The 23,518-nt window shown below is 64.1% G+C and overlaps 1 protein-coding gene across 3 annotated transcripts in view; it reads right to left on the minus strand.

Moving 5' to 3' along the window:
• The window catches only part of LOC117646466 (plexin-B), a 188,299-nt gene that overhangs the window by 121,458 nt on the left and 43,323 nt on the right, over nucleotides 1–23,518 (minus strand). For all 3 annotated transcript variants that reach the window (XM_034387414.1, XM_034387416.1, XM_034387413.1), the window contains exon 2: nucleotides 5,243–5,419. In XM_034387414.1, coding sequence (XP_034243305.1) covers nucleotides 5,243–5,419 — 177 coding nt within the window. The remainder of the gene's footprint in view (nucleotides 1–5,242; nucleotides 5,420–23,518) is intronic.

A 23,518-nucleotide genomic window follows, 5' to 3' on the forward strand; every position in this document is an offset into this window, starting at 1 on the left:
ACCCTGACAAGCCGGAGCCACGCCGCCACCGCGCCGCCGACTCGGCCGCGGAGCCGCCAAGCGCAGCCAGCGGCAGCCCGGCAGTGGCGTAGATATGGAGATAACTCCAACTAACACCAGGCAGCAGCCGGCAGGGCGGCCAGGCTGCACGGACCCCACGGCCGTGTCAGGCAGTCACGCAGGCGCGCATCGCTTCCAGGAACCCCCCTGTATCTGCCCGTCCATCTTCGGCTGCTGCAGGCGCGGGGCCGCGGCGGGGTCGGCGGCGTCGCCCCGGCGTGGCCACGGCGTAGCCGGTAGCCGCGTCCCACAGTGGGCGCGGCCAAAACTCTAGACGCGTTTAGAGCTCCGTGTACCCCACCAATGGATTCCTCGTTCGGAGAGCAATAATCCATTGGTGGGGTCACACGTTCGGTTCGAGTCCCATTTAGCGACTCTGGAACGTCTGGCGTTTTGACCGGTCTTGTGGCCCACTGTGCGTCCCCTAGCCGGCCGACCCGCACACGTGAAAAATACGGGGGCAATTAAAAACGATATACGCCGCCCCCTATCTGGCGGGAAAAAATGGAAATTCGTGGCGGGGCACGCGGCACGCGGCGGCGCCGGCCAGGCGGGCGAAAAACAGGCCGTTTCTCATCCCGCGCGGTATTTCGTATTTCGTAATCCCCGCGCCGATACGTACAGTGGGGTAACGGGGCGACACGGTAAGTGCATTTGGCGCGTACCCGCCGCCCTGGAGGCGACCGGGGCGCCCTCTCTGGGGGCATTATTGCCGGCGGGCACGCGCCCCACGCACACACACATGCACACCACTACACACACGCATACACACACGCACACACACACACAAAACCCCCAATCCCAATCCGATAGCATTCCATTAAAGTACACCTCGGAAGGAATAAAGCAATCAGAGACGTTGCGCCCCCTCCCCCCACTCAACTTGACGGGGAATGCCCGCCAACGCTTCATTACGCACACCTCATTTTCTGTGCACTGTCCGCACCCTCTCCCTCGCACTCATGGGGCGTCCCGCGCGGGTGCGAGGGAGACGGAGCGACGAAAGCACTGTCCGGGATCGGACGGCGGGGCGGCAGGTTAGCGCGGTGATCGCCGCCGAGGCGGTGGAGTCGGTGGAGACGGTGGCGACGCCGGTCCGGACGGCGTGATGGATGGCCGCGGCGTGCAGCACATCAACTGGTTGCGGAATCGACTCACGTCCACCACGCGTCGCTCTCACCGTCGGGAAGGCAGGCAGGCAGGCCGGGCGGCCGCCGCAACGCCGGGGCAACACATTCAATTTGATAGCTCGCCGGGCCGCGCGCTCCGCGATTTGCCTGGCGGTCCGGGACCGCCGTCGCTCTGTCTCTCTCGCACCCAAACGGGACGCCCCGTGAGTCCCGTGTGAAAAAATTTCATGAAACCTGTCGGAATTGGGCCTGAATGAGTCTGACGGTAAACAGCGACAAGACCGTTCCACAAGGGATTCCGATGGATTCAGATAGGATTCAGACAGCGGTCAGATGGATAGGCACGCCAGAGGCGCCTGAAAGCCCTGAAAGTGTCTGACTTCCGTCTGAAAACGGCCGTGCAGGCGTCTGAAGTCACTTTCCAGGCGCCATTCAGACGGATTCAGACCGGATTCAACCGATTCATGAGGCTGCATGAAAATAAGTACAGAGAGGGCCCTCGGACGAGTCGAACCCCGCACAGAGCGTAGAAGTCCGACACTCACGCTGGCCAGAGCGACGAGATATGGAACGGTCGGGCACGCGCAGCCATAGCGCGCAGCCGAACGCGCCAATGCAGCACTGTTGTCTTCAGGTAAGTCGCACATGCGACACTTGCCTATTTTCCGACACGTTGACATCGTCATATTTGACGGCGTGCTTAATGCGCTTGTTTATAAATGTCGATGAATCCAGACTGCACGCATATGACTACCTCTCTAGGGCGACACAGGGGTGCATCTTTGGGGCTGGCCCGGAGGCGCGGGGGTCTCTGGGGGCATTATTGCCGGCGGGCACGCGCCCCACGCACACACACATGCAACCACTACACACACGCATACACACACGCACACACACCACAAAAACCCCCAATCCCAATCCGATAGCATTCCATTAAGTACACCTCGGAAGGAATAAAGCAATCAGAGACGTTGCGCCCCTCCCCACTCAACTTGACGGGGAATGCCCGCCAACGCTTCATTACGCACACCTCATTTTCTGTGCACTGTCCGCACCCTCTCCCTCGCACTCATGGGCGTCCCGCCGGGTGCGAGGGAGACGGAGCGACGAAAGCACTGTCCGGATCGGACGGCGGGGCGGCAGGTTAGCGCGGTGATCGCCGCCGAGGCGGTGGAGTCGGTGGAGACGGTGGCGACGCCGGTCCGGACGGCGTGATGGATTTGCCCGGCGTGCAGCACATCAACTGGTTGCGGAATCGACTCACGTCCACTACGCGTCGCTCTCACCGTCGGGAAGGCAGGCAGCAGGCCGGGCGGCCGCCGCAACGCCGGGGCAACACATTCAATTTGATAGCTCGCGGCCGCGCGCTCCGCGATTTGCCTGGCGGTCCGGGACCGCCGTCGCTCTGTCTCTCTCGCACCCAAACGGGACGCCCCGTGAGTGCGAGAGAGACAGAGCGACGCGCGGCGCACGGAGGCAGTGCAGCCCTTGCTGCACTCGCGCCCCCCGCCGCGCACAGTGTGCCACGCACCGCAACTTTTCAAACTGCGGCCGTAACCGCCAGGAATGCGGCGCGCGATATAATAAAATCTCTTTGCCTGAGATTGCGCGAGACTGGCTCCGTCTCTCTCGCACTCGCGGGACACGCCCAGTGGGTGCGAGAGAGACGGAGCGAGAGCGCCGTCCGCGTCGCCAAAGGAAACAATTTGGCGCGGCGCGGCGCGCGGCCCAAGGTTCGGGGTGCGAAAATAATAAGAACGCGACGAAGAAGGGGCTGACGACTTCCGGCGAAGAAGCCGGGCAAAAAAAAAATATGACGCCGGCGAGCGACCCCTGGGCCGTTCGAGAGGGCGGAGCGTGGAGGCGCCAACAACAACAACAACAACAACAACAACGAGCTCTCTCATTGATTACTCGCCGGTCGCTCGGTATGAAAAATTGATAGCCGAATCGCGCACACCTAGTTGAGTTTTAGCGTTTTATGGCTCCGCAACAAAAAAGAGGAAAAATCACAACACGAAAAAAGCGTAAAAGTTGTTGACTGCGATTTTAATCCCTTGGCCGCGAGCTCTGCCCGACAGCTCTGCAGCGATTACTCACTCCGGAATGATATTACGCCAACGTGTTATATTTCATTCGGAAACAAGACGAAGCGCGGCGGGGGCGGCGCGGGGGCGGGACCAACATCCCCCGCGCCGCCCCCGCCGCGTCGCCGGGAAATTCGAGGCACTTTCACCGTCCCATTCACGGCGGCATAACAACAACCAGGGACGGCCTCGCCAGGCCCCGCCAGGCCCCGCCAGCCACGAATCATGTGCGAGGGGCCTCCTCCAGGGGGCGGCGCGGCCCGCGCCCCCGCCGCCACCAAGCTAGCTATCCGTGTCGCTGGATGCGCGCCACAGGCCGCGGGTGTGTGTGTGTGTGTGAGAGAGAGAGAGAGTGAGAGAGAGACGCCGCGGCCTGCAGCAGCCCAACCTCGGCAATAACAACGGCGGGCGCCACCTCCGCCGCGGTCCGCGGCTCCGCGGCGCTAAGTTGGCGGGACGCGTGTGTGCGGGGAGAAAGGACACCCCCCCCTCTCTTTCCCCTCCAAAGCCGTCGGGAGGCAAAGAAGCCCGTGGCATTCATGTGCCGCGGACCGAACTGGCACGCCACTGGCACGCCACTGGCAGGAGGCTGAAAGGGATGGCGACACGTCAAACGAGGAAACAGCCTGCCCTAATAAGACGCCGTGGCGTGGCGTGGCGGGGCGGGGCGCCGCTTTCAAAGCGGTTCCTTTTTCCGGCCGGCCTCGCGACCGCGGCGCGGACCCCAGTCCCGCTCTTCGGGATCGGCTTTGGCGCGCCACTGGGATGTGAATGTGCGCTCGTCGCCGCGCGCGCCGCAGACGGAGGTCCGCGCTGCAACGCCTGCTGTCCCACTCGCACCCACGCTGGACACAGTGCGAGAGAGACAGAGCGACGAAAACGACCCTTGGAATCAGTCTGCTGGGGTGGTCTCGCCGCCCCGGGACCCACCCGCACTGCAGCACACTGTGAGTGGAGAGCCTCCATCCGAAATCCGTCCCCCGCGGAGTCCGGGGGCCCCCAGCGAGCGCTCCGTGTAGTCCGGCGGCTCCATTTTTCCTCCCGGCCCCGCGCTCCGGCTCCGGGCCTCGGGGCACTGGGGCTCCGTGGGGGCGGCGGGGACGGCGGAGCGGGGATTACCCGTTTCATTAACGACTGTGTGAACGGGGGCCGCCCCGTGGCCTGGCGCCCCGTGGCCCCCGTGGCCCCCGTGGCCATGCGGGGGCGGCAATGGCGCAAAAACGGACGTGCCAAGGGGCACGGCGGGGCGTGGCGCGGCGTGGCGCGGCGTGGCGGGGGAAGGATCCCAGCTAGAGGATCCCAGCAGACAGGCAGCATCAGGTTTTACGTGCAGCGGCCGCTCCTCGCTCAGCACTAGCACTGCAGCGCCGCCCCGCCCGCCCCCGGGGGCAGCGCGGCCCCCGTCGGGGCCCCCTTGGTCCAGGAGGGGGTCGAGGACGGCGTCGATTCCGCGCCCCTTCCCCCCGGAGCCCGGAGAAATGTGTCGCAGCGGGAATGTTGATACCCACCCTGTCCTCCGGGCGGGTCCCTCCGGCTCCGGGCTGCAGTCTCCGGGCGACTTAATCAACCGACGCACTGCACCGACGCACTTTACGGGGCACTACGCCGCGCCACGCCACGCAGTTCCGCGTCCATTCAGTCGGAAAGGATGGCGTCGGAGGCGGGGAGTGCATTACGTCTGGAGGATATCAGGTGCGGGCCACCGCCCCGCCCCGCCCCGCCCCACCTCCGGCACAGGGCATAACTCTGGAAACGACGCTGGGATTGGTTTGAGCTGGATTGAGTTTAGAACCCGGGGGCCAAAGGGGCTCGGACGACGCGCCGCCGTACCATAACTCGAGGTCTTCTCGGCCTGCTCGGGGTCCTCCGACCTGCAAATCGGCTCGCGGCCGCCGGGACGCGAACCCGCGCCATCCGCCCCACCCGCCGCGGCGCTAGCCGCTCGGCCAACCGGCCGTGACTTACCTTTCTCACGACGCCGTCCAGGGAGCCGAGGAAGGCGACGGTGTGTCGCTCCGTGTAGCCGATGGTGACCGACGACAGCGTCGCGTTATCCACTGTGACGGCCGACGGGCTGGAGATGGGCGACACCCCCGAGATCTTGAGGCCCACCTCGCAGAAGTTCATGATGTTCCCCGTCGTCTGCAACAAATCGAGACAAACCCAAAATGAAAACAACGTTTCCGAAGAAAACGGCGCGTGAGATGGATACGCCGCAAAAAGGCGAGAGTGAAACCGCCACTGCGCCAAACGTCGGCGTCTCTTTCTGACGCGGTGCAACTGGAGGCCAGGCTGGAGAGGAGCAGCAGACTGATCTTGAAATGGCGCTCCTTCGCTCGTCTCTCTCGCACTCATGGGCGCCCCTCGGAGTGCGAGAGAGACAGAGCGACGGCGCCCCCTCCCGGAATCGACCTGCAGGCGCGCAAAGGGCTGCACATTGCGTTCGTTAGCATTGGCGGGGGCGCCGTGGGGGAGGGGACGCCCCGTCGCTCTAGCGAACAAGTGTTTATGCAAGAAATGAAAGAGTGATGGTGCAGTCCGCCGCCCACGCCTGCCCACCTCCACAATGCCCCGCAAATGAAGAGGCAGTGCTGCGCCGTCTCGTCTCACACCACCGTCTCGCGAGGCGCCGAGCGACGCGCCAAGTCGCCGCCTGGAGAGTCGGTCCAAATGTGCCGCGCTGCACAGAGGGCTTTGGGGGCGGGGTGGGGGCATCCACCTGGTCTTAATGAGGTGGGTGACGAGATGCACGGGGTGGCAGGCGGCGGCAGGCAGGCAGGGTGTTCGCTCAATAAGGCCCTGGGCTTAACGGGCTGTTCCGCTGGCCGTGCCGTGCCGTGCCGTGCCGCACAGAGCAGAGCACACTTGCCCCATTAGGGTATCGCCAACACGCTCCGAACCGATACTGCCCAGCAGGCCGATCCCGCACGGGGCTCTCGTCGCTCTGTCCCTGTCGCACAGTGGGCCAGAAGACCGGCACCCTCGGCGCCTGCACTCGGAACGGCATCAGCCCCAGCAGAAGAAAAACTTGGGCAAGTGTCCCCCGGCGCTTCCCCACGGCCTCGGCCACGGCCTTGTTGGCCTCGGCGCCGCGGCCCGGCCCGGCCCGGCACGGCCTCCCCTTCCAATTACCGCCACAAACTCAGTGCCATTGCGGCGCCGAGGCCGGCGAGGAAGCCGGCTGCGTTGGTGTCCAGAAATCCACTCAGCGCGCGCCTCGCCGGGCCTCGGCGGCCGGGGGCGGCCGGGGGCAGCACGCCCACACCTCCGCGGCTAAAAGCTGCCGGCGCGGCGGCGCCCTCTTCATAATATCAATTACTTGTTCCTTTCTTCTTTCATTCCTTCATTTTTACTCCCCTCCGGTTGCGGTCGGCGCGCACGACAGCCGCCCTTCCCCCCCCCCCCCCCTCCCTCCCTCCCCCCTCCTCCCTGCCCGCGCCGCGCGCACTTTGATCTGCGAATGTTTTCTTGGTAGGAACAACTTCCACGAGGTAAAAGTTCTTAGAGCAAAGTTTTCCCTGCAGAGAGCGCAGTTCTCATCTGAAGAATTTCCTGTAATAAGGAGTTGTGTGCCTGGGCTGCCTGGGCGGGGCGGGCGGCGCGGCCCGGGCAGAGGGGCGCTTTTAAGATGAAGCATTTAACAAGTTGGGCGCGGTGGCGACTCCGCGGGGTGGTCCGCGAGGACATCGACGAGGCCTCGACGGCGACCTCCAGGACGTCGTCAGCCGCCGTCAGCGGCGTGCCTGGCGGCTTCCAGAAACTGCAGTTCGGCATCCTCGCATCGATCGCGCTGATCCCGCTGTCTGTCTCTCTCGCACCGACGAGGACCGCCACAGGCGCGCGAGAGAGACAGACGGAAGCCGCGTTCGGGATCGCTCAGCCGGCGGTGGAGCGACAGGCAGGGGATAATAGAAATGCACTTCTTTTCACCGCACGCGCATTTCTGCGCAGGGCCTCCTTTTTTCCCGCGCTTTTCCCCCCGATTCGCCGGAACGGGCTCGCGATTCCAGCAGCCTTCCAGCGGGGCGTGCCTCCGCCTCCCGACTGACCCGGCCGGCCGTATGTGGGGCCGCCGGAGCCCTGCAGCCTGGAGCCTCCAGATCATTCATCCGCGTCACGGCCGCCATTCCAGACAGCAAAAAGACTCCAGACCCCCCCCCCACTAGATTATTCCCCTCCCCCTCTCCCTGGGCCTTGCACTTGATTCCGGCAAACAGGCCCCATGGAGCCCCACGCCCCTTCCGCCCCCTTATCAGCGACAAGGCGGTCCGTCCGGGTCCACTCCCCACACACCACTATCACCGAGACCATCTGCTTCCTTACAGAATTATTTTTCGGCTGGTGCCGGGCCCGCCAGACTGACTGACTGCCAGCCCCGCCAGACGGCCTGCTGCCAGCCCTGCCAGCCCCGCCAAAGGAAAGCCATTAGGTTCAGGGCCGTGCTGATAGTGCATTGTGTTGTCACACAGGTGGCGCGTGGCGTCCGGACGCGTCCCCGCCCCGGCCACCGCGACGGCAGCCTGTCACGGCCGATGACGAAACACGTCCGACCACGACGTCTCCAAGCACCCGCCGAGAAACGGCGCGAGTTTCCAATTTCCAGTGCAGTGGCACTGACCGATCCGAGTCGATTCGAGTCCCAGCGACTCTGCAGCTCAAAACGCGTCCGGGGTTGCGACCGCCTCCGCCGGTTCTGGCTCACTGTGCGCCGCCTCGGCCGAAACCCAATCCCGGGCGCCGTACAGGAGCACGTTGTTGTCGTGTCTCCCGATTACCATCCCGCCATCGCGGCAAATAAGTGTCCATTCACCAAGTTGGGCGGCAAACAAACCGGGCGAAAGAGTCGGGGCGGCCGACGGGCACGGCGAGGACGGCGAGGGCGCAATCGAGAAAAGATGACCGAAAAGTTTGGGGCCGAGGCAGGTTGCGAGTGGAGCGCGGCGCGCGGCGCCTTGAGCCCCACTCATATCGTCGCACCCCACCCCCTCGCACACACACGGACACACACGGACACACACGGACACGCACACTGGCGCGCTGCAGCGAAAACAAAAGAAAACTCCCGCCGCACATAAAGTTTACACCGAGCCGGGTAAACATTTCCACGCCGAGGGCCCACGGCACAGCAGCGTGGTGGACACGTCCGAGGGAAACCATTGGTGCCCCTACACTGTCAATCAGAAAACGGCAAACGGGAGGGGGAGGGGGTTGGCTCGAACCACCACTCCAGCTCTTATAACCATCGTTAAAAAGGAGGATGAAAGTTTAGCAAACCCCTGGCGGCGACATGAAACGCTTCCATTGAGGGGACGGCACCGCACTGCCAGGCAGGCAGGCAGCCAGCCACCTCACCGCGGATCGGTGGATCGGTACGGCAGAGCTTCGCCGCCCCCCGGCCCGGCCGAGGCTTCGCCAATATCATCCCGATAACACCGCGCTGTAAAAGTTAAGGCGGACGAAGAAGGTCCCCGCGGAGCCGAAAACTTCTCCCGCCAATTATTGATAAGGGAGACGAGTTTTAAAGCAAATCTCTCCCCTCACGGCCGCGGCGGCCGCGGTGGCCTCGGCGTGCTCGCTCACGGCCTCCTCGGCCTCCTCCTCGCCATTGATTGCTTTCTCCTCACCGTCCGAAGGCCGGCCGCGTCGGCGAGGTGATTCGCATCCAGAGCGTGGCCGGGGCCGAGGTCGGGGCGGTCGCTGGGGAGCAGGACGCTGTCGAGGCGGGCCACTGCTAACGAGTCGGGGCGATCCGGGGCCCAGATATCGGCAGTAATTACGACACGTGACACTCCGGGACACTTCCGGACACTTCGGCGATACTCCGGGTCACTTCGGAACACTTCGGGCTGCGTTCGGGTCACTTCGTGTCCCGTTCGGGACGCGCAAGGCGCACGCGACGGCAGCGCGAAAAAAAGCGGAACAACAAAACGGCGCGGACGGACCGCGGTGGCGCGCCGTCGAAACGAAATACAATTGCCTCGCGAAAGGTTAATAGCCCGAGCGAACAGCATAACTCCATTTACTGCAAAACACACACTCGCAGGGTCCCTCTCTCTCTCTCCCACACGCACACACGGGCGAGGGATTCGGAACCAGAGAGAGAGAGAGAGAGAGAGGGAGAGAGGGAGAGAGAGAGAGAGAGAGAGAGAGAGAGAGAGAGAGAGAGAGAGAGAGAGAGAGCAAGCGTTGCCAAGAGCACTAAAAATTACGCGCGGAGCGCCCCAAACAACGCCAACGCGCCCCTCTCTAAACACACACGCACACACAAACACACACAGAGTGAGGCGCGAGCGCGCTCAAAATTGGTGACTTTGGCGGGGCGAATGAGTAAGCCCCCGGCCGCCTATACGGGATTAAATCGGGATGTGAAACGGGCCAGAAAAGGGCGGCGGCGGGATCAAGGCCAAACTTGGGGCGCTTGTTCGGTCGGAGCAGGCATCGCAGGAAGCAGGCATCGCCGCGGAATTAGCTCCAACCTCGGCACACAGTGGGCCAGACGACCGGCGGAGGCGGCCCAAGTCTGGACGCGTTTTGAGCTCCAGAGTCGCTGAGCAGGCCTCGAACCGAACGTGTGACCCCACCAATGGATTCCTCGTTCGGAGAGCGATCCATTGGTGGGGTCACACGTTCGGTTCGACTCCCATTCAGCGACCCTGGAGCTCAAAACGCGTCTAGGGTTCGTCCGCCTCCACCGGTCTTCTGGCCCACTGTGAGGCGGCGCCATGATTACAACGAGCAATAAGGCGATCAGGAGGAAGGAGAAGAAGCGTCACACTTACACGCGGTGCGGCTAATGCGTAAAGTTTGGCCGCGACGCCGCCGGGGCCTCGACGCCGAGGCCGCCGTCGACGACGCCGCGCGCTGATTGGCCGACGCGCGGGCAAGCGGAAGTAAGCCGGGGCGACGGCCGGGCCGCGTGTAGCCCACCGAGTGACAGTTCGAAAGCCCCGCTCCGGCTCGGCTCGCTCGGCCCTACGCACCGGACCCTCCGGCAGCCTGCCACTGCCTGCCACGTCGCGCCATTCCACTTGGAAAAACAAACGCGGCACGACAACGGCCCGGCCGGTACTCGAACCCGGAACCCCCGGGGCCGCGCCAGCCGCGCGCGCTGCTTCCCGCCAGGCAAACACTCCCCGGCCTGCTGGCCGGGCGATTAGAGCGCCACTCCACCGCGGCGCAGGGCACGACTGCAAGAGGCTCCACCAACTTACTTCACCCGCCTCGAGTTGGACCCTGTAAAACCGGGCCCGGATCTGGGCTGCAGGGCTGAGGCCGAAACCGAACGTGTGACCCCACCAATGGATTGCTCTCCGAACGAGGAATCCATTAGTGGGGTCACACGCTCAGTTCAAGCCCTGTTAAGCGACTCTAGAGCTGAAAACGCTTCTAGAGTTTTGGCCGCCGGCGCCGGCCTTCTGGCCCACTGTGGGGCTGCTCCACCAGGCGGACTTTGCCAGGTCTCATACACATGACCTGTCACGTCGGACCGGGCCGTCCGGGTGGCGGCGGTGGCGGACCCGGCCCGTCCCCGCACCCGCATGCAGGCTAACTCCGAGTCCGAGTGGCTGGGCGCAAGGCTGGGCGGCAGGGCCCAGACCGTGGCCGGACTGGCTGGGCAGGCAGGCGGGCCGCGTCGCGCACACCCTCGTCACAGAGTCCCTCGCCATGCTCGCCGAGCCGCAGGCACCGCCAGCCGTCTCTCTCTCTCTCTCTCTCTCTCTCTCTCTCTCTCTCTCTCTCTCTCTCTCTCTCTCTCTCTCGCTCTCCCTCGCAGCCGGACGCCCCACGAGTGCGAGAGAGAAAGCAGACCGACGAAGCCTCCCTCTCGGAATCGGGCAGCCCCTTCCAAAGTTGACTCGGCCGCTGGCGGTGGCGCGGCGACGGACACCAGTGCCCCACTGCAGAGCGAGTGCGACTGTCTCTCTCGCACTCACGGGGCCTGCCGCACGGGTGCGAGAGAGACAGAGCGACCAAGCACTGTTCTTCGCCATGAGCCTACAGGGGGCGAGGCTCGTTTGGAAGCTCGGCCAGGCGAAGTACGCCTTGACCCGCCCAGCCATAGGCTAGCCAGGCCTCGCCGCGCAAACTTCTTCCCCTTGTCCCGCTCTCATTACTCACCTCTTTATGCCCTCATTAAAAATACGAAAACGGCCAAGGAGCGGTTGCACCTTACGCCGGCGAACGCGCAGCCTGCTCGACCTTGGCGCCACCGGCACCGGTTTCTCAGCCCTTCTGGGAGTGCAGCCCTTGCATTGCAGCGCCGCAGGACGCGCCACGCCCTAGACACCCCCTCCCCTTCCCCCTACGGCCGTTTACTTTTGAATGAGGCCATACATCGCCGGCGCGGTGCGCAGCGCAGCGCGCCGTGAAGGGCTGCAGGCCTATTATCAGACGGGCTTAGAAGGGTGAGCTTCCGGCCGCTGAAAGATGAACTCCTGGCCCTAACCCCTTTGACTGCAGGCCTGCAGGGGCGGCGAGGGCGCAGGGCAGGGCGCAGGGCAGGGCGCAGGGCGAAGGGCAGGCAGGACGCAGTGCTGCCACTACATTGTACGCAAAACTTCACATTTACCAACCTTGGCCAAGCGGGATAGGTTGGCAACCCTTTCAACCACTCTAGACTCGTTTTGATCTTCAGATTCGCTAAATGGGACTCGAACCGAGCGTGTGACCCCACCAATGGATTGCTCTCCGAACGAGGAATCCATTGGTGGGGTCACACATTCGATTCGAGTTTTGTTCGACGACTCTGGAGCTCAAAACGCGTCTAGAGCTTTAGCCGCCTGCGCTGGTCTTCTGGCCCACAGTGCAGCAGCGCACGCCGGCATTTAACACTGTCACGCACGGGGCGTGGGTTCGACTACCGGCGCCGCGCACAACAATTGTGATGAGAAATGCGGCCGGCAGACGCAGCGCGCCGCAGCCGAGATTCTCTATCGATCATTCATGAATGTTATCTCAACGAGACGGGGCGTGGCTGCGGGCGGGGCGGGGCGGGGCGGGGCGGGGCGGGGCGGGGCGGGCGGGCGCGTGCGGGGCGGGCGGGGCGGGGCGGGGCGGGGCGGGGCGGGGCGGGCGGTGCGGGGCGGGGCGGGGCGGGGCGGGGCGGGCGGGGCGGGGCGTCGGCGGGGCGGGAGCCGTAGGCCGGAGCGCATAGCGCATCCAGCAGCCGCGCCGCTTCGCCGCTTTACGAGCGACACTCCACATAAAATCGAACACTTGCCATGAGCAGAGGAAACAACAAAAAGCAGAGGGAAGCCCGTGGAAACAAAGAGCACTCTCATCGGCCACCCCACAACGTCACATAACGCCCTGCATAGGCCGGCCGGCCGGCCAGCGCGGGACGGACGGGGGACGCCCGTCAAACGACCAAAAAAACACACCGAAACACCCGCCAGCGCTCCGCGCCGTGCCGCGCCAGTCTTGCCTCGCAGTCCGCTCCGCTCTGCTCCGCTCTGCTCGCCTCTCCCAACAGGAAACACATAAAGATTGTAAATTAGGGCGTTTTCTTGGAAGGGGCGACGGCGCGGCGTTTGGGCCCCGGGGCCACGACGGCGACGGCCGGGCCGCCGAGGCCGCCGAGGCCCCCCAGCGCGCCGAACTACTACTGTCACAAGGCCGTGTTTTAAATTCGATCCCCGAATCGCTGCGAGGCGAGCGGAGCGCTGCGAGCACACTGCGAGGCGTTTACGGGGGAGTGAGTCGCAGGGGCCCGTTGCGAGGGCCGCAGGAAAACACACCGAGGCACACGCGGGCCAGCTGGCTGCATTGTTTCCGTTTTCAGTGAGAACGGCTCAAACGCGCGGCGCGAGTGGGCGGCGGCAGCCTCGGCGTCGCGGGGCGTCGCGGGGCGTCGCCGTCAGAGGGCGCATCTGTCGCGGCGTCGCTGCGGCCTTACGTGACTCCGTTATTTGCTTTGGAACGAGACGGACACAGCTGAGGGCCCTCCGCGCGGTCCCACGCCCCTCGCGCGGACGCACGGCCCGCGGACGACCAACTTCCAGGGAGGGTCCCATTTCCAGGGACTAACATCCAGGGTCCCCATTTCCAGTGTGGACCTTTAAAGGTTTATTTTCGGGTCATATCCACTTTTCAGAGTCCAACTTCCAGACCTCTTTCCGAGGACTTCACTTCTAGGGTCCAAACTTCAACCAGCCCGAAGGGACCCTCCACAGAGCCTCCACAACTCGACCCCTTTCCCCGGCCGTTGAACCCCCAGGCTGACCCTCCATGGTGCCGACCGAAAAAAACAAACACTCCTTTGTTGGCCCCGAATCATCATCTCCGCTAATTTTTTTCCCGTGCCGGCTGTATCTAGTTTCCCGGGCCGCGGCGTCGCGGCGCGCGCCCACCATAACAGCGCCAGGTAACGAGACACCCACGCGCCAATTTGACACCGCGACGCCCTTTTCCCAAATTCAGACACGTCAACAACAACAACAAAAACAACAAAAACATAAGTGTAAGGCTAGTCAGTCATAATGAAGTAGCCAGATCACGTCAGTACCAGTAAGTAAGTAAGTCAGTAAGTCAGTAAGTAAGTAATCGGCCGAAGTCAGTCAGTCAGCCAGCCTGCCAGTCAGCCAGTCTGTGGGAAGCGAAAAATCCGGTCCCGCCCTCGTCCCGATACGCGGCCGCCACCACTGTAAACCGTAAACCCCGCGAGAAATACGCGAAGGCGTGCGTCGGACGAGTCTGTTCGTTCCAGACTCGCCCCGCCGAATCCAATCGACTTTATAGGCCGGATTGGACACGCACTAACTACACGACGCCACCCTGCCAAATAACCGCGCGGCTGTCCGTCTGTCTGTCTGGCTGGCCGCTCGGTCTGTCCGGCCGTGCCCTGCGGGTGCGCCATGGCTACGCCCAGCCCCGCCGCGCTCTGATAGCGGACCGTTCGGACCGGCCGGCCCCTCAGAGACCGTCGTCCGGACCGTCCGGACCGTCCGGACCGTCACCGTGGTGGCCACACTGCCACAGGGACGACGCGCCGCAGCCCGCAGCAGACAAGGAAAATCGGACTGGAGGGCCACGCTGCACCAGTCTTCGGTCCGTCTGTCTGTCTGTCTGTCTGTCTGACTGTCCGGCCGAACGTCCATCTGCCCGAGGAGGTTAATGAGGACCACGGGGATGACATCACGTGCGTCGCCGCGATGACGTTCCGCGGCGCCTCGTGGGAACGCAGTGTGTGTGTGTGTGTGCTGTGTGTGTGTGTGTGTGAAGGTGTGAGTGTGTGAGTGAGCGCGCGAACGCGCGCGTGTGTGTGTCTGCAGCGCGCGCCGCGTCGCCACGCCTCTCGGTGTATGGGCCGCGCGCACGCACTCACTCACACACACACATACACACACACACACACTCGCCGCCGCCGACATTAGGCCTAATAGGAGGCGGCCTACGCTGATTATGTTTATGGCTGCAGTGTGTTTTGTCGAGCGTGGCGCGGCGTCGGAGAGGGCGGCGGCGGACGGACAGCCGCCAGCACGAGGAGGATCTTCTAGACGAGGAGGAGCGCGCCGCGCGCCCCGGCAGACGTGACCCGACCTCCCCCTGTCTCGCCGGCAGACTGATATTCCGAGAGTCGCTCTGTCTCTCTCGCACTCAAGGGGCGTCCCGTATGGGTGCGAGAGAGACAGAGCGACGAAGACGACTCTCGGAATCAGTCTGCGTCGCAAATCAAGGCGGGCGGCAACAATGCGCTGCCTCGCTGCTCGGCCGTTTGGCGTTTGGCAGGCACGCGTTAAAGGGGTGTGCTTGCACGGCTTGCACCGAGAGAGGCGGCACCGCGGCCACTCACGTTGCCCAACATCATGAAGTATGAGACGCGGCCGTAAATCTCCGCGGCCAGCACAACGCCGAGGCCGCGCCACGCCACGCCACGCCCTGCCCTTCGGGGCGGTACAGGCAAACTTTTGGAACAATGCGGGCATTGTAGCTCGCGGTGCAACACGGCCGAGGGACGAGCAGGGCGAGAGACACGCGCCGAAAAGTTTGCCGTATACAGCGCGGACGCGCATCGCCTGCTCCTCGCCGGGGCCAAGGTACACGTGCGCAAGTACGCCGGGCGCCGCCGCCGCGGGGCAGCCGTACAGTGGGCCAAAACTCTAGGCGCGTTTTGAGCTCCAGAATCGCTAAGTGGGACTCGAACTGAACGTGTGACCCCACCAATGGATTGCTCTCCGAAAGAGGAATCCATTGGTGGGGTCACACGTTCGGTTCGAGTCCTGTTAGGCGACTCTGGAGATGAAAACGCGTTTAGGGTTTCGGCCGCCGGCGCCGGTCTTCTAGCCCACTGTGCGACGCCGCAAAGTTGGCGGGCCCGAATCGGCCAGTGGAGTAGCCGGCCAAGCCGCAGGGGAAGTCGCCCTGGACTCGCCGACCCCCGTCGGGCTAATCCAGGCCGAGGTCGACGAGGACGTCGAGGACGAGGTCGAGGGCGACGTCGACGAGGGCGGAGAGTGGGGCAGCACACGCGCAGAGAAACTCGCCCCTAGTCTAATTGGCGGCCGTAACGTTTGTCTCGAGTTGCGCGAGCAGCGCGCGTCAGTTCGACCATCCGGGCGCCCCGCGTCCAGACTACGCCCTGACCACCGCCACCACGGCCACCACCACCAAGGCTACCACCACCACCACCACCACCACTACCGCCCTCGCACGCCGTCTCCAGGATTAGCCCGCCAGGCCGGCGCCGCTACAATGTAGCCTGCGATTGTTTACGGTTACGAGGCACAGGGCGGCAGGGCGGTAGGGGCGGGGGGTGGCCGAGGCCGAGGTGTGCAGGCAGGGCAGGCAGGGCCGGGGGGTTGGAATTCAATCGGCGGCGTGGTGGGCCGGCCGGCCGGCCGTGCCACCGAGTGGCGTGGCTGCCCGCCATTCGCAATGGTCCACTCGGTGAGAACAAGACCCAGCCATCGGAACGCGGCAGCGCGGCCCGAGGCGGAGAAGTGAGGCAGCGCCGGGCAGGCAGGCCGAGGCCGCACGCAACGAGGACAAGCAACCCCTGCAAGACCGCGGTCAGTTCCAGCGCCCTAGCCAGCGCCACCTCGGGGGGAAATAGGAGCCAGACCTTTTCCCTTTTCTCTCTCTAGGACACACACACACACACGCGCGCGCTCGCCCCGCCCTCGCTGCACTCCAAGGAGCAGCACCAGCAGCACTACTACTCCTGGAGCACTCCGTGAAGCACGCCATCTCTTTCACGTGGCGGCCGCCGTCCGACGGGGAGGGAAACTGGGAGGGAAACTCGAGTCGGGCGCGGCGGCGGCGGTCACCAGGCAGCACGGCAGCGAGGACGACAGGGTGCTCCCGTGGCGCGGAATGCAAGTGCAGCGCGTGGAGCGTCCGACCGTGTTCAATAACGCGACGGACAGGCGGACGGACAGGCAGGCACCCCACGGACGGACGCAGCGGGGGCGCGAGCGCGATGACGTCCCGCGAGGTGATTGGCAGGTGACGGGTCACCACCAGGCTGGCACTTTCCCTCCGAAAAGGGCAAAAAAAAAACGGTAACACACTCACACACACACACACACACACACACGCAGACAAACAGGCAGGCGCACGAGTCTAGCCAGGCCATACTGTCTGTCTCCCCTGCTGTCTTTTTGACGTCGGAACAACAGCGTGTCTATTGCCAAGTTCCTGCTCTCTTCAGCAAATCGAATTCTTGGCCCGCGCGGGGCTGGGGGCGGCAGGGCGGCCGGCCCCGGGCGGGGGCGGTTCGCGGCGTCGGCGGCGAGGGCGCGCTGCTGGGGGTTGGAGGGCGGGGCGGGGCGGGGAGCTCCGCGAATGTCACGCATAAATTGGTAGGCGGCGGCGGAGACAGGCTGAGCTGGCACGGCGCGGCGCGGCACGGCCAGACACACGCTCCATTTGAACCATCGGCACCCCCGATCGCGAATCGGTCCCACCGCCTCACCGCCACACTGCCACTCGCTCGGCGGCGCGGCACCGCCCGGTACGGCAACCCTTCCACCCCCTTCACCGGAAGTCGCGGCTCACACTGCCAACAGCGAAAAAAAAAACGGAAACAGAAAACACAGCACGGACTGGTGCCATTCCGACGAAGCAAATAAAACAAATCGGATGGTTTAATTTCAGAGGCGTCACTCCGGCCACGCGGCCGCGCCGGGGGGCGCCAAAGGGAGTCCTCACCGCGCGCGCTCATGCACGTATGACTTGTCGCCCGAAAAAAAAACAACAACCAAAAAAGAAATGGCGTCGAGACGAAGTGTGTTTTGCGAGGAAACGAGCAACCATACGGCCAGATCGGTTTGTCGCTCTGTCTCTCTCGCACCCTTACGGAGAGCCCCGTGAGTGCGACAGAGACAGAGCGACCAAACGACTCCTCTGCATCGCTCGGTGGGGACTGCCAGGACCCCCGCCGGCTGGGCGGCGGCGCGCGGCGGACAGCGGCCCGGCGTTTGATAAATGCCCCGGTCAACAACAACCAAGTCGAAGAAAAGAAAGCGATTCGATGGTCCAACTAATTTAGCTAATTGCGTTCGAGAGCGGGAAGAGGAAGGAAAGGGGTGGAACCTGCAGGCAAGACGGGGAGGGGCACCGACGTGCAGCCTAGAATCTATATGCCGATTTGGACGAGAGAGAGAGAGGGGGGGGAGAAAAAAGAGAGAGAGCCGTCGTCGCAATGCAAATAATTGCGGAGCGTATCGGCTCGGCTCCCTTTAAGGAAACTTCCGTTATTAAGCCTTTTTTGTTGGCCGGACTGTCGGACGGGCCAAGAATAAGGAGCAAATACGCGCAGCGGGGAGAAGAACCAACAACTTTCCATTTTAGTGCAAACAACTGCAGCCCTTTTTTCCCCTCATCCCTCCCCGCAAAACTTTGCCGATTTATTTTTTGAAAGAAATCACCGTGGCGAGTAATTTTTCGTCGCCTTTGTAAAGATGAACGCACTCAGGTCTAATTATTCCTCAAAATACTGTTCGCCAAAAATGTTTTTTTTGGAATGGAAGTTACAGAAAGTGTGGCCGAAAAACGAGCCACGAGGCTGACGCTGGGCGCCTTGTGTCCTCGTGTGCATATGCAATGCAGGCGGGGGCGCGCGGGGCGGACAGGCCGAGCCGTTTCGTCGCACTCTCTCTCTCTCTCCCTCGCACCCCCTGCGGCCTACGGGGCTCCGCGCGAGTGCGACAGAGACGGAGCGACACGCCCCGGACTCGGGCCGCAGGACCCCAGCTAGCGTGCCAGGGATCCAGATAGCGCTCGGACTATAAATCTGCACTTTGAGACACAGCAACGCCATTCTCGCCTATCAGGCCCCATCTAGTGTTGCTGCAAAACTCATATTTCCCCTCTCGCACAAAGCAACAGCCATCGGCCATCACTCTGGCGCGTTACCGTATCGAAGCGCTGCCAGTGTGCCAGCAGTGCCGCCAGCCTCTCGCCGAACTCACCTGCAACAGAGGAAAAAGAACGACGGGTTAGATTCGGCGGACGGGGAAGCGCTTCGCAGATTGCAACGACGCGTCGCTCTGTCTCTCTCGCACTCGCGGGGCGTGCCGTAGGGGGCGAGAGAGACAGAGCGACGAATACGACTCTCGGGATCGGCCTGCTGGCAGCTCGTGCAAGGGGCGGGAGGGGGAGGGGGGAATGCGGGGGAGGGAGGACGAGGGGTGAAGGGGGATGGACACGAGGGAAAAGGGGGAGGAAGGGGTTCACGCCGAGGCCCCAAGCCGTGCCGGGCGCCCCGCCGCGCGCGCAAAACATTGACGAACAAAGAAGGATTAGAGCAAGACAGTTTGGCTTTCGTTGTACACTGCGCGCCGCGGCGCCTCGCGACGCTACACTGCGTTATGGCCCAGAATTAAACGGGATTAGCGATTAAGCATCGGAGTGTGCCAGGCAGGCAGTCCCCGGCACGGCACTGCAAGGGTTGCCCCGGCCGGGGAGGGAGGGGCACTGGAATTCGGAAATGAAGACGAGGATGCGGTAAATTAGCTAAGACCGGGCAGGGTGCACGGGCGGACAGACAGGCAGACCGACAGTCAGACAGACAGGCAGGAAGCGCGGAACGCGTCCGGGGGAGCGACCAACGGCGAAATTGAAAACGCACCGCAAAGCGCTTCGCCGCACAGTGGACCAGAAGACCGGTGGAGGCGGCCAAAATTCTAGACGCGTTTTGAGCTCCAGAGTAGCTAAATGGGACTCGAGCCGAACGTGTGACCCCACCAATGGATTGCTCTCCGAACGAGGAATCCATTGGTGGGGTCACACGTTCTGTTCGAGACCTCCTTAGGGACTCTTGAGCTCAAAACGCGTCTATAATTTTGGCCACCTCCACCGGTCTTCTGGCCCACTGTGCGCAAGCGCCGCAAAGGTCAAACGCCTCGCACGCGCCTCGCGCCCTCTTCCGGCATTCCTTCCGCCGCCAGCCCGGCCCGCTGGCGCTGAAGCTGGAGGCACGTCGCTTTCCCTTAATTAGGTGGCCAAGTTCTAATTGGGAGCGAACCGAAAGAAGGAAGCCAGGCACGCCGCGTGGCATTCACAAACGTGTCGCCGGCTTGGGATGCTGCAGACTCCTCTCGTCGCTCTGTCTCTCTCGCACTCATGCGGCGCCCCGTGAAGGTGCGAGAGAGACAGAGCGACGGCTCTCGGAATGAGTCTGCTGCGCCGAGCGGCGGCGTGGCGGCGCGACACCCTAGACGCTGCCGGCGACGCGGCGGCGCCGCCCACCTGAGCACCTATTAGGCCGGGCCGCCGGGCACACCGCGGGCCGACCGCACTGAGCCGCCGCCGCCATCATCGACCAGCCAAAGTGAATAAAAATATGAAAACGCCACGAAATGGCGGCGAGAAGGCGGCCGCACGGCCACGCGCACAGATAGCAGGTAATTGGCAATTACGCCGTCCACGACACCACGACCCCCGCGAGCACGGCCAGGACCGCGACGCCGCGCAGTGGGCCAGAAGACCGGTGGAGGCGGACAAAATTCTAGACGCGTTTTGAGCTCCAGAGTCGATAAATGGGACTCGAACCGAACGTGTGACCCCACCAATGGATTGCTCGTTCGAAGAGCAATCCATTGGTGGGGTCACACGTTCGGTTCGAGTCCTGTAAAGTGACTCAGGAGCTCAAAACGCGCCTAGAGTTTAGGCCGCCTCCACCGGTCTCTGGCCCACTGTGCGGCGGCAGGGTGGCACCGAGGAGCGGGGGAAAAAATTGGAAAAAATTGGCTCGGCTCGCGGCGGTCCGGTCCGGCTGGATATCGGCCGGCTGTATTTTCCCAGCGCCCGCCGGATTACTGTTGACAAAGGAAAGATGGCAGCGCGGGCTTAGCGCACTCGCAGCGCCACCTGCCGGCCGCCAGCCCGAGCAGCCAGGCAGCGGGCAGCCCGCGCAGCCAGCCCGCCGCGGACAGCCAGCCAGTTCTAATTGCGGGGATAATTCAGATGGATGTATTATTGGGCGCGGGGCCCTCCGCAGGCTGCTTGCAGTGCAGGCCCTGCAGGCTGAGAGTCGTTTGCGTCGCTCTGTCTCTCTCGCACCCAAGGGGAGCCGCGTGTAGGTGCGAGAGAGACAGAGCGGCGAAAACGACTCTCGGAATCAGTGTGCTGGTGGAGGGGCGCGAGTTGGGGCGACGCGACCGCGATTAGCCCCGCGCGACGATTGTAATGGAAATAAGGAATAATTAGTCGGCTAACGACGCTTCATAACAATCTGGCGGGGCGTCCCGGCAGTCTCGGCCGCCTCGCCGTGCGGCCGGTAATGTGACAGCCGGCATTGAGACGCATTGGCACGGCCAGAAAAGAGCATCAAAAAGCAAAACCACCTGCTTTGAGAGGAATACTGGACTCAGAGCGAACGTGTGACCCCACCAATGGATTGCTCTTCGAACGAGGAATCCATTGGTGGGGTCACACGTTCGGTTCGAGTCCTGTTCAGCGACTCTGGAGCTCAAAACGCGTCTAGGGTTTCGGCCGCCGCCACCGGTCTTCTGGCCCACTGTGCGTCGTGGTGTCGCGAAGCAGCGGACCGAGACGCAATCTCCGCTCTCCGCCCACAGGGGGCGACACCGTCGGTGACCTCCAGGGCGTCCCCGCCACAGAAGTGCGTATGGCGCTACGGCGGCGCCCCTCAGGCGCCTGCCTGCTCTGCTCAAGGTCTGCGCGCGGCAACCCCAGCAGGGCGACACCGTCGCTCTGTCTCTCTCGCACTCATGGGGCGTCCCGCTGGAGTGCGAGAGAGACAGAGCGACGACGTTGGGAGTCGGGCCGCAGGCGGCAGCAGGCGGCAGCCTCCGCGGTCCCAATCAAAACGGATTCAGACAGATCACGCGGCGAGGGCGTGTGTCGCGGCGCGGCGCGGTGTGTGGATCGGGGGCTGTATCGTACCGCGAGGCTGCCTGGGCGGGGCGCTCCGGGCTGTGCCTGCCCCCCGCCGCGCCGCGCAGGCCCCCCGCATCTGAGAGTCAAAACCAGCGTGTGTGATGCGGCGGCGGCGCGGCTCGGGGCGACAACTTTCGGCATTCCAAGCCGTTTGCTCCGCGCGGGGCTCTGCGGCGCTCTGCGGGGCCACTCGCCGGCCACAATTGCCTGGCCAGGGCGCCGCCGCGCCGCCGGGGCCCCGCCGGGGGCGCCTGGAGGAGCCCCGCACAATGATTCCGAGAGTCGTTTTCGCCGCTCTGTCTCCGTCGCACCTATACGGGGCGCCCCATGAGTGCGAGAGAGGCGTCCGGCCCAGCCCCGGGCCGGCCGGGAGGGCCAAAAGTGTCGCCCGCAGAACTAATGTGGGCCTAAATCAGACCGCGGACGGGGGATGGCGGACGGACGTCCAGCCGGGGGCGGCCGGGGGCGGCCGGGGGCGCGGCCGGGGGCGGCCGGGGGCGGCCGGGGGCGGCCGGGGGCGGCCGGGGGCGGCCGGGGGCTGCGACGGCGGCGCGGCGAGCAGAAGGACCAAGTCAAGCGCACCGCCCCTCCCCCCGCGGGGCCCGGGGGCCCGGGGGGCTAAATAAGGCCCCCGCAATGAGGAGAGGCGCCATCAGGGCCGCGGGGGTCGTATTTCAATGCGAAAGGCGGGCGGAGGGCCGGAAATTTGGGTAAACGGCACAAAGGAGCGAGGCGAGGCGGCGCGGAAAAAAAGAGGACGCCGCGGAAAAACCGGAAGCAGAAATAAAGCAGCGGCGGCGGAGCGCGTCGCGTCGCGGCGGGGCTGCCGGTGTAGCAGCCGTGCGTTCGACAGCCGCGGCCGTGAGCGACACGCGCGAGGCCGGGGGTCAGCGCCGCGCGCATCCATCAGCCTGCCTGCCTGCCTGCCCGGCTGGGCTGGCTGCTCGGGCGGGGCGGCGGACGGCGAGCCGGCCGGGGGACATTAGGAACACTCTTGTCGTCGCGGAGGTGCAAGAGAACGGCACCGCCATCCACTTGTTCGATATTCCATATTTTATGTGGCGGAAATTGATAGATGGGCAGCGCAATCTGCGCCGCCTCGCCCCGCCCGCCCGCCTGGCCCGCCTTGCAGCGCTGCGCCTTCTAACTAAACATGCCCCGCCCGCCCGCCTGGCCCGCCTTGCAGCGCTGCGCCTTCTAACTAAACATGCCCCGCTGCCTTCATTCCGGATAAGCAGCAACAGCGGCCAAAAACCGATATTCCGGCCCATTTTTTCCCCCTTCATATTTCCCTGGGATAATTCTTGCTTTTATTTTTTTTCGTTCGCCTCCCGGGCGCAGCCGCGCGCTTGGCGCATGTGCAGTTGAGCGACTTGCCAAAGTCGACGTTGAGCCGGGCCGGGCCGGGCGGACCCCGAGGACAACCGAGAGGACAACCACCGTGCGCGGACTCGTCGGTCTCGGTGGCCGCAGGGTCGGGTGTCCGCCCTGGCCGACGTGGACATCCAATCCCAGGGGAGGAGCAGGGGGACGGGGAGGGGAGGCTCCTCCACGTAACACGGTCTGGACACACCGCCGCGAAGGGCATGTCCTTCCAAGACGGCCACGGCCCCACGCGAATTCACTCCATCAAAGCGAAACAGAGGCCTCCTTTCCTCTTTTTGTTGTTGTTTTTTTTTTCTCGCAGCGACAGTGGCGGTCCAGATGAAAACTAAGCGAGCACGGGGGAGGGCCGCCGTCGCCGTAACTCGGCCGGCACGGCGACGACCTCCAGGGCCTCCAGCAGACTGAAGCCGAGAGTCGCTCTGTCTCTCTCGCACCTGTACGGGACGCCCCGTGAGTGCGAGAGAGACAGAGCGACGAGAACGACGCTCGGAATCAGTCTGCCGGTGCCTCCCG

The sequence above is a fragment of the Thrips palmi genome, unplaced genomic scaffold (assembly GCF_012932325.1).
Source record: "Thrips palmi isolate BJ-2018 unplaced genomic scaffold, TpBJ-2018v1 HiC_scaffold_19, whole genome shotgun sequence".
NCBI lineage: Eukaryota > Metazoa > Arthropoda > Insecta > Thysanoptera > Thripidae > Thrips > Thrips palmi.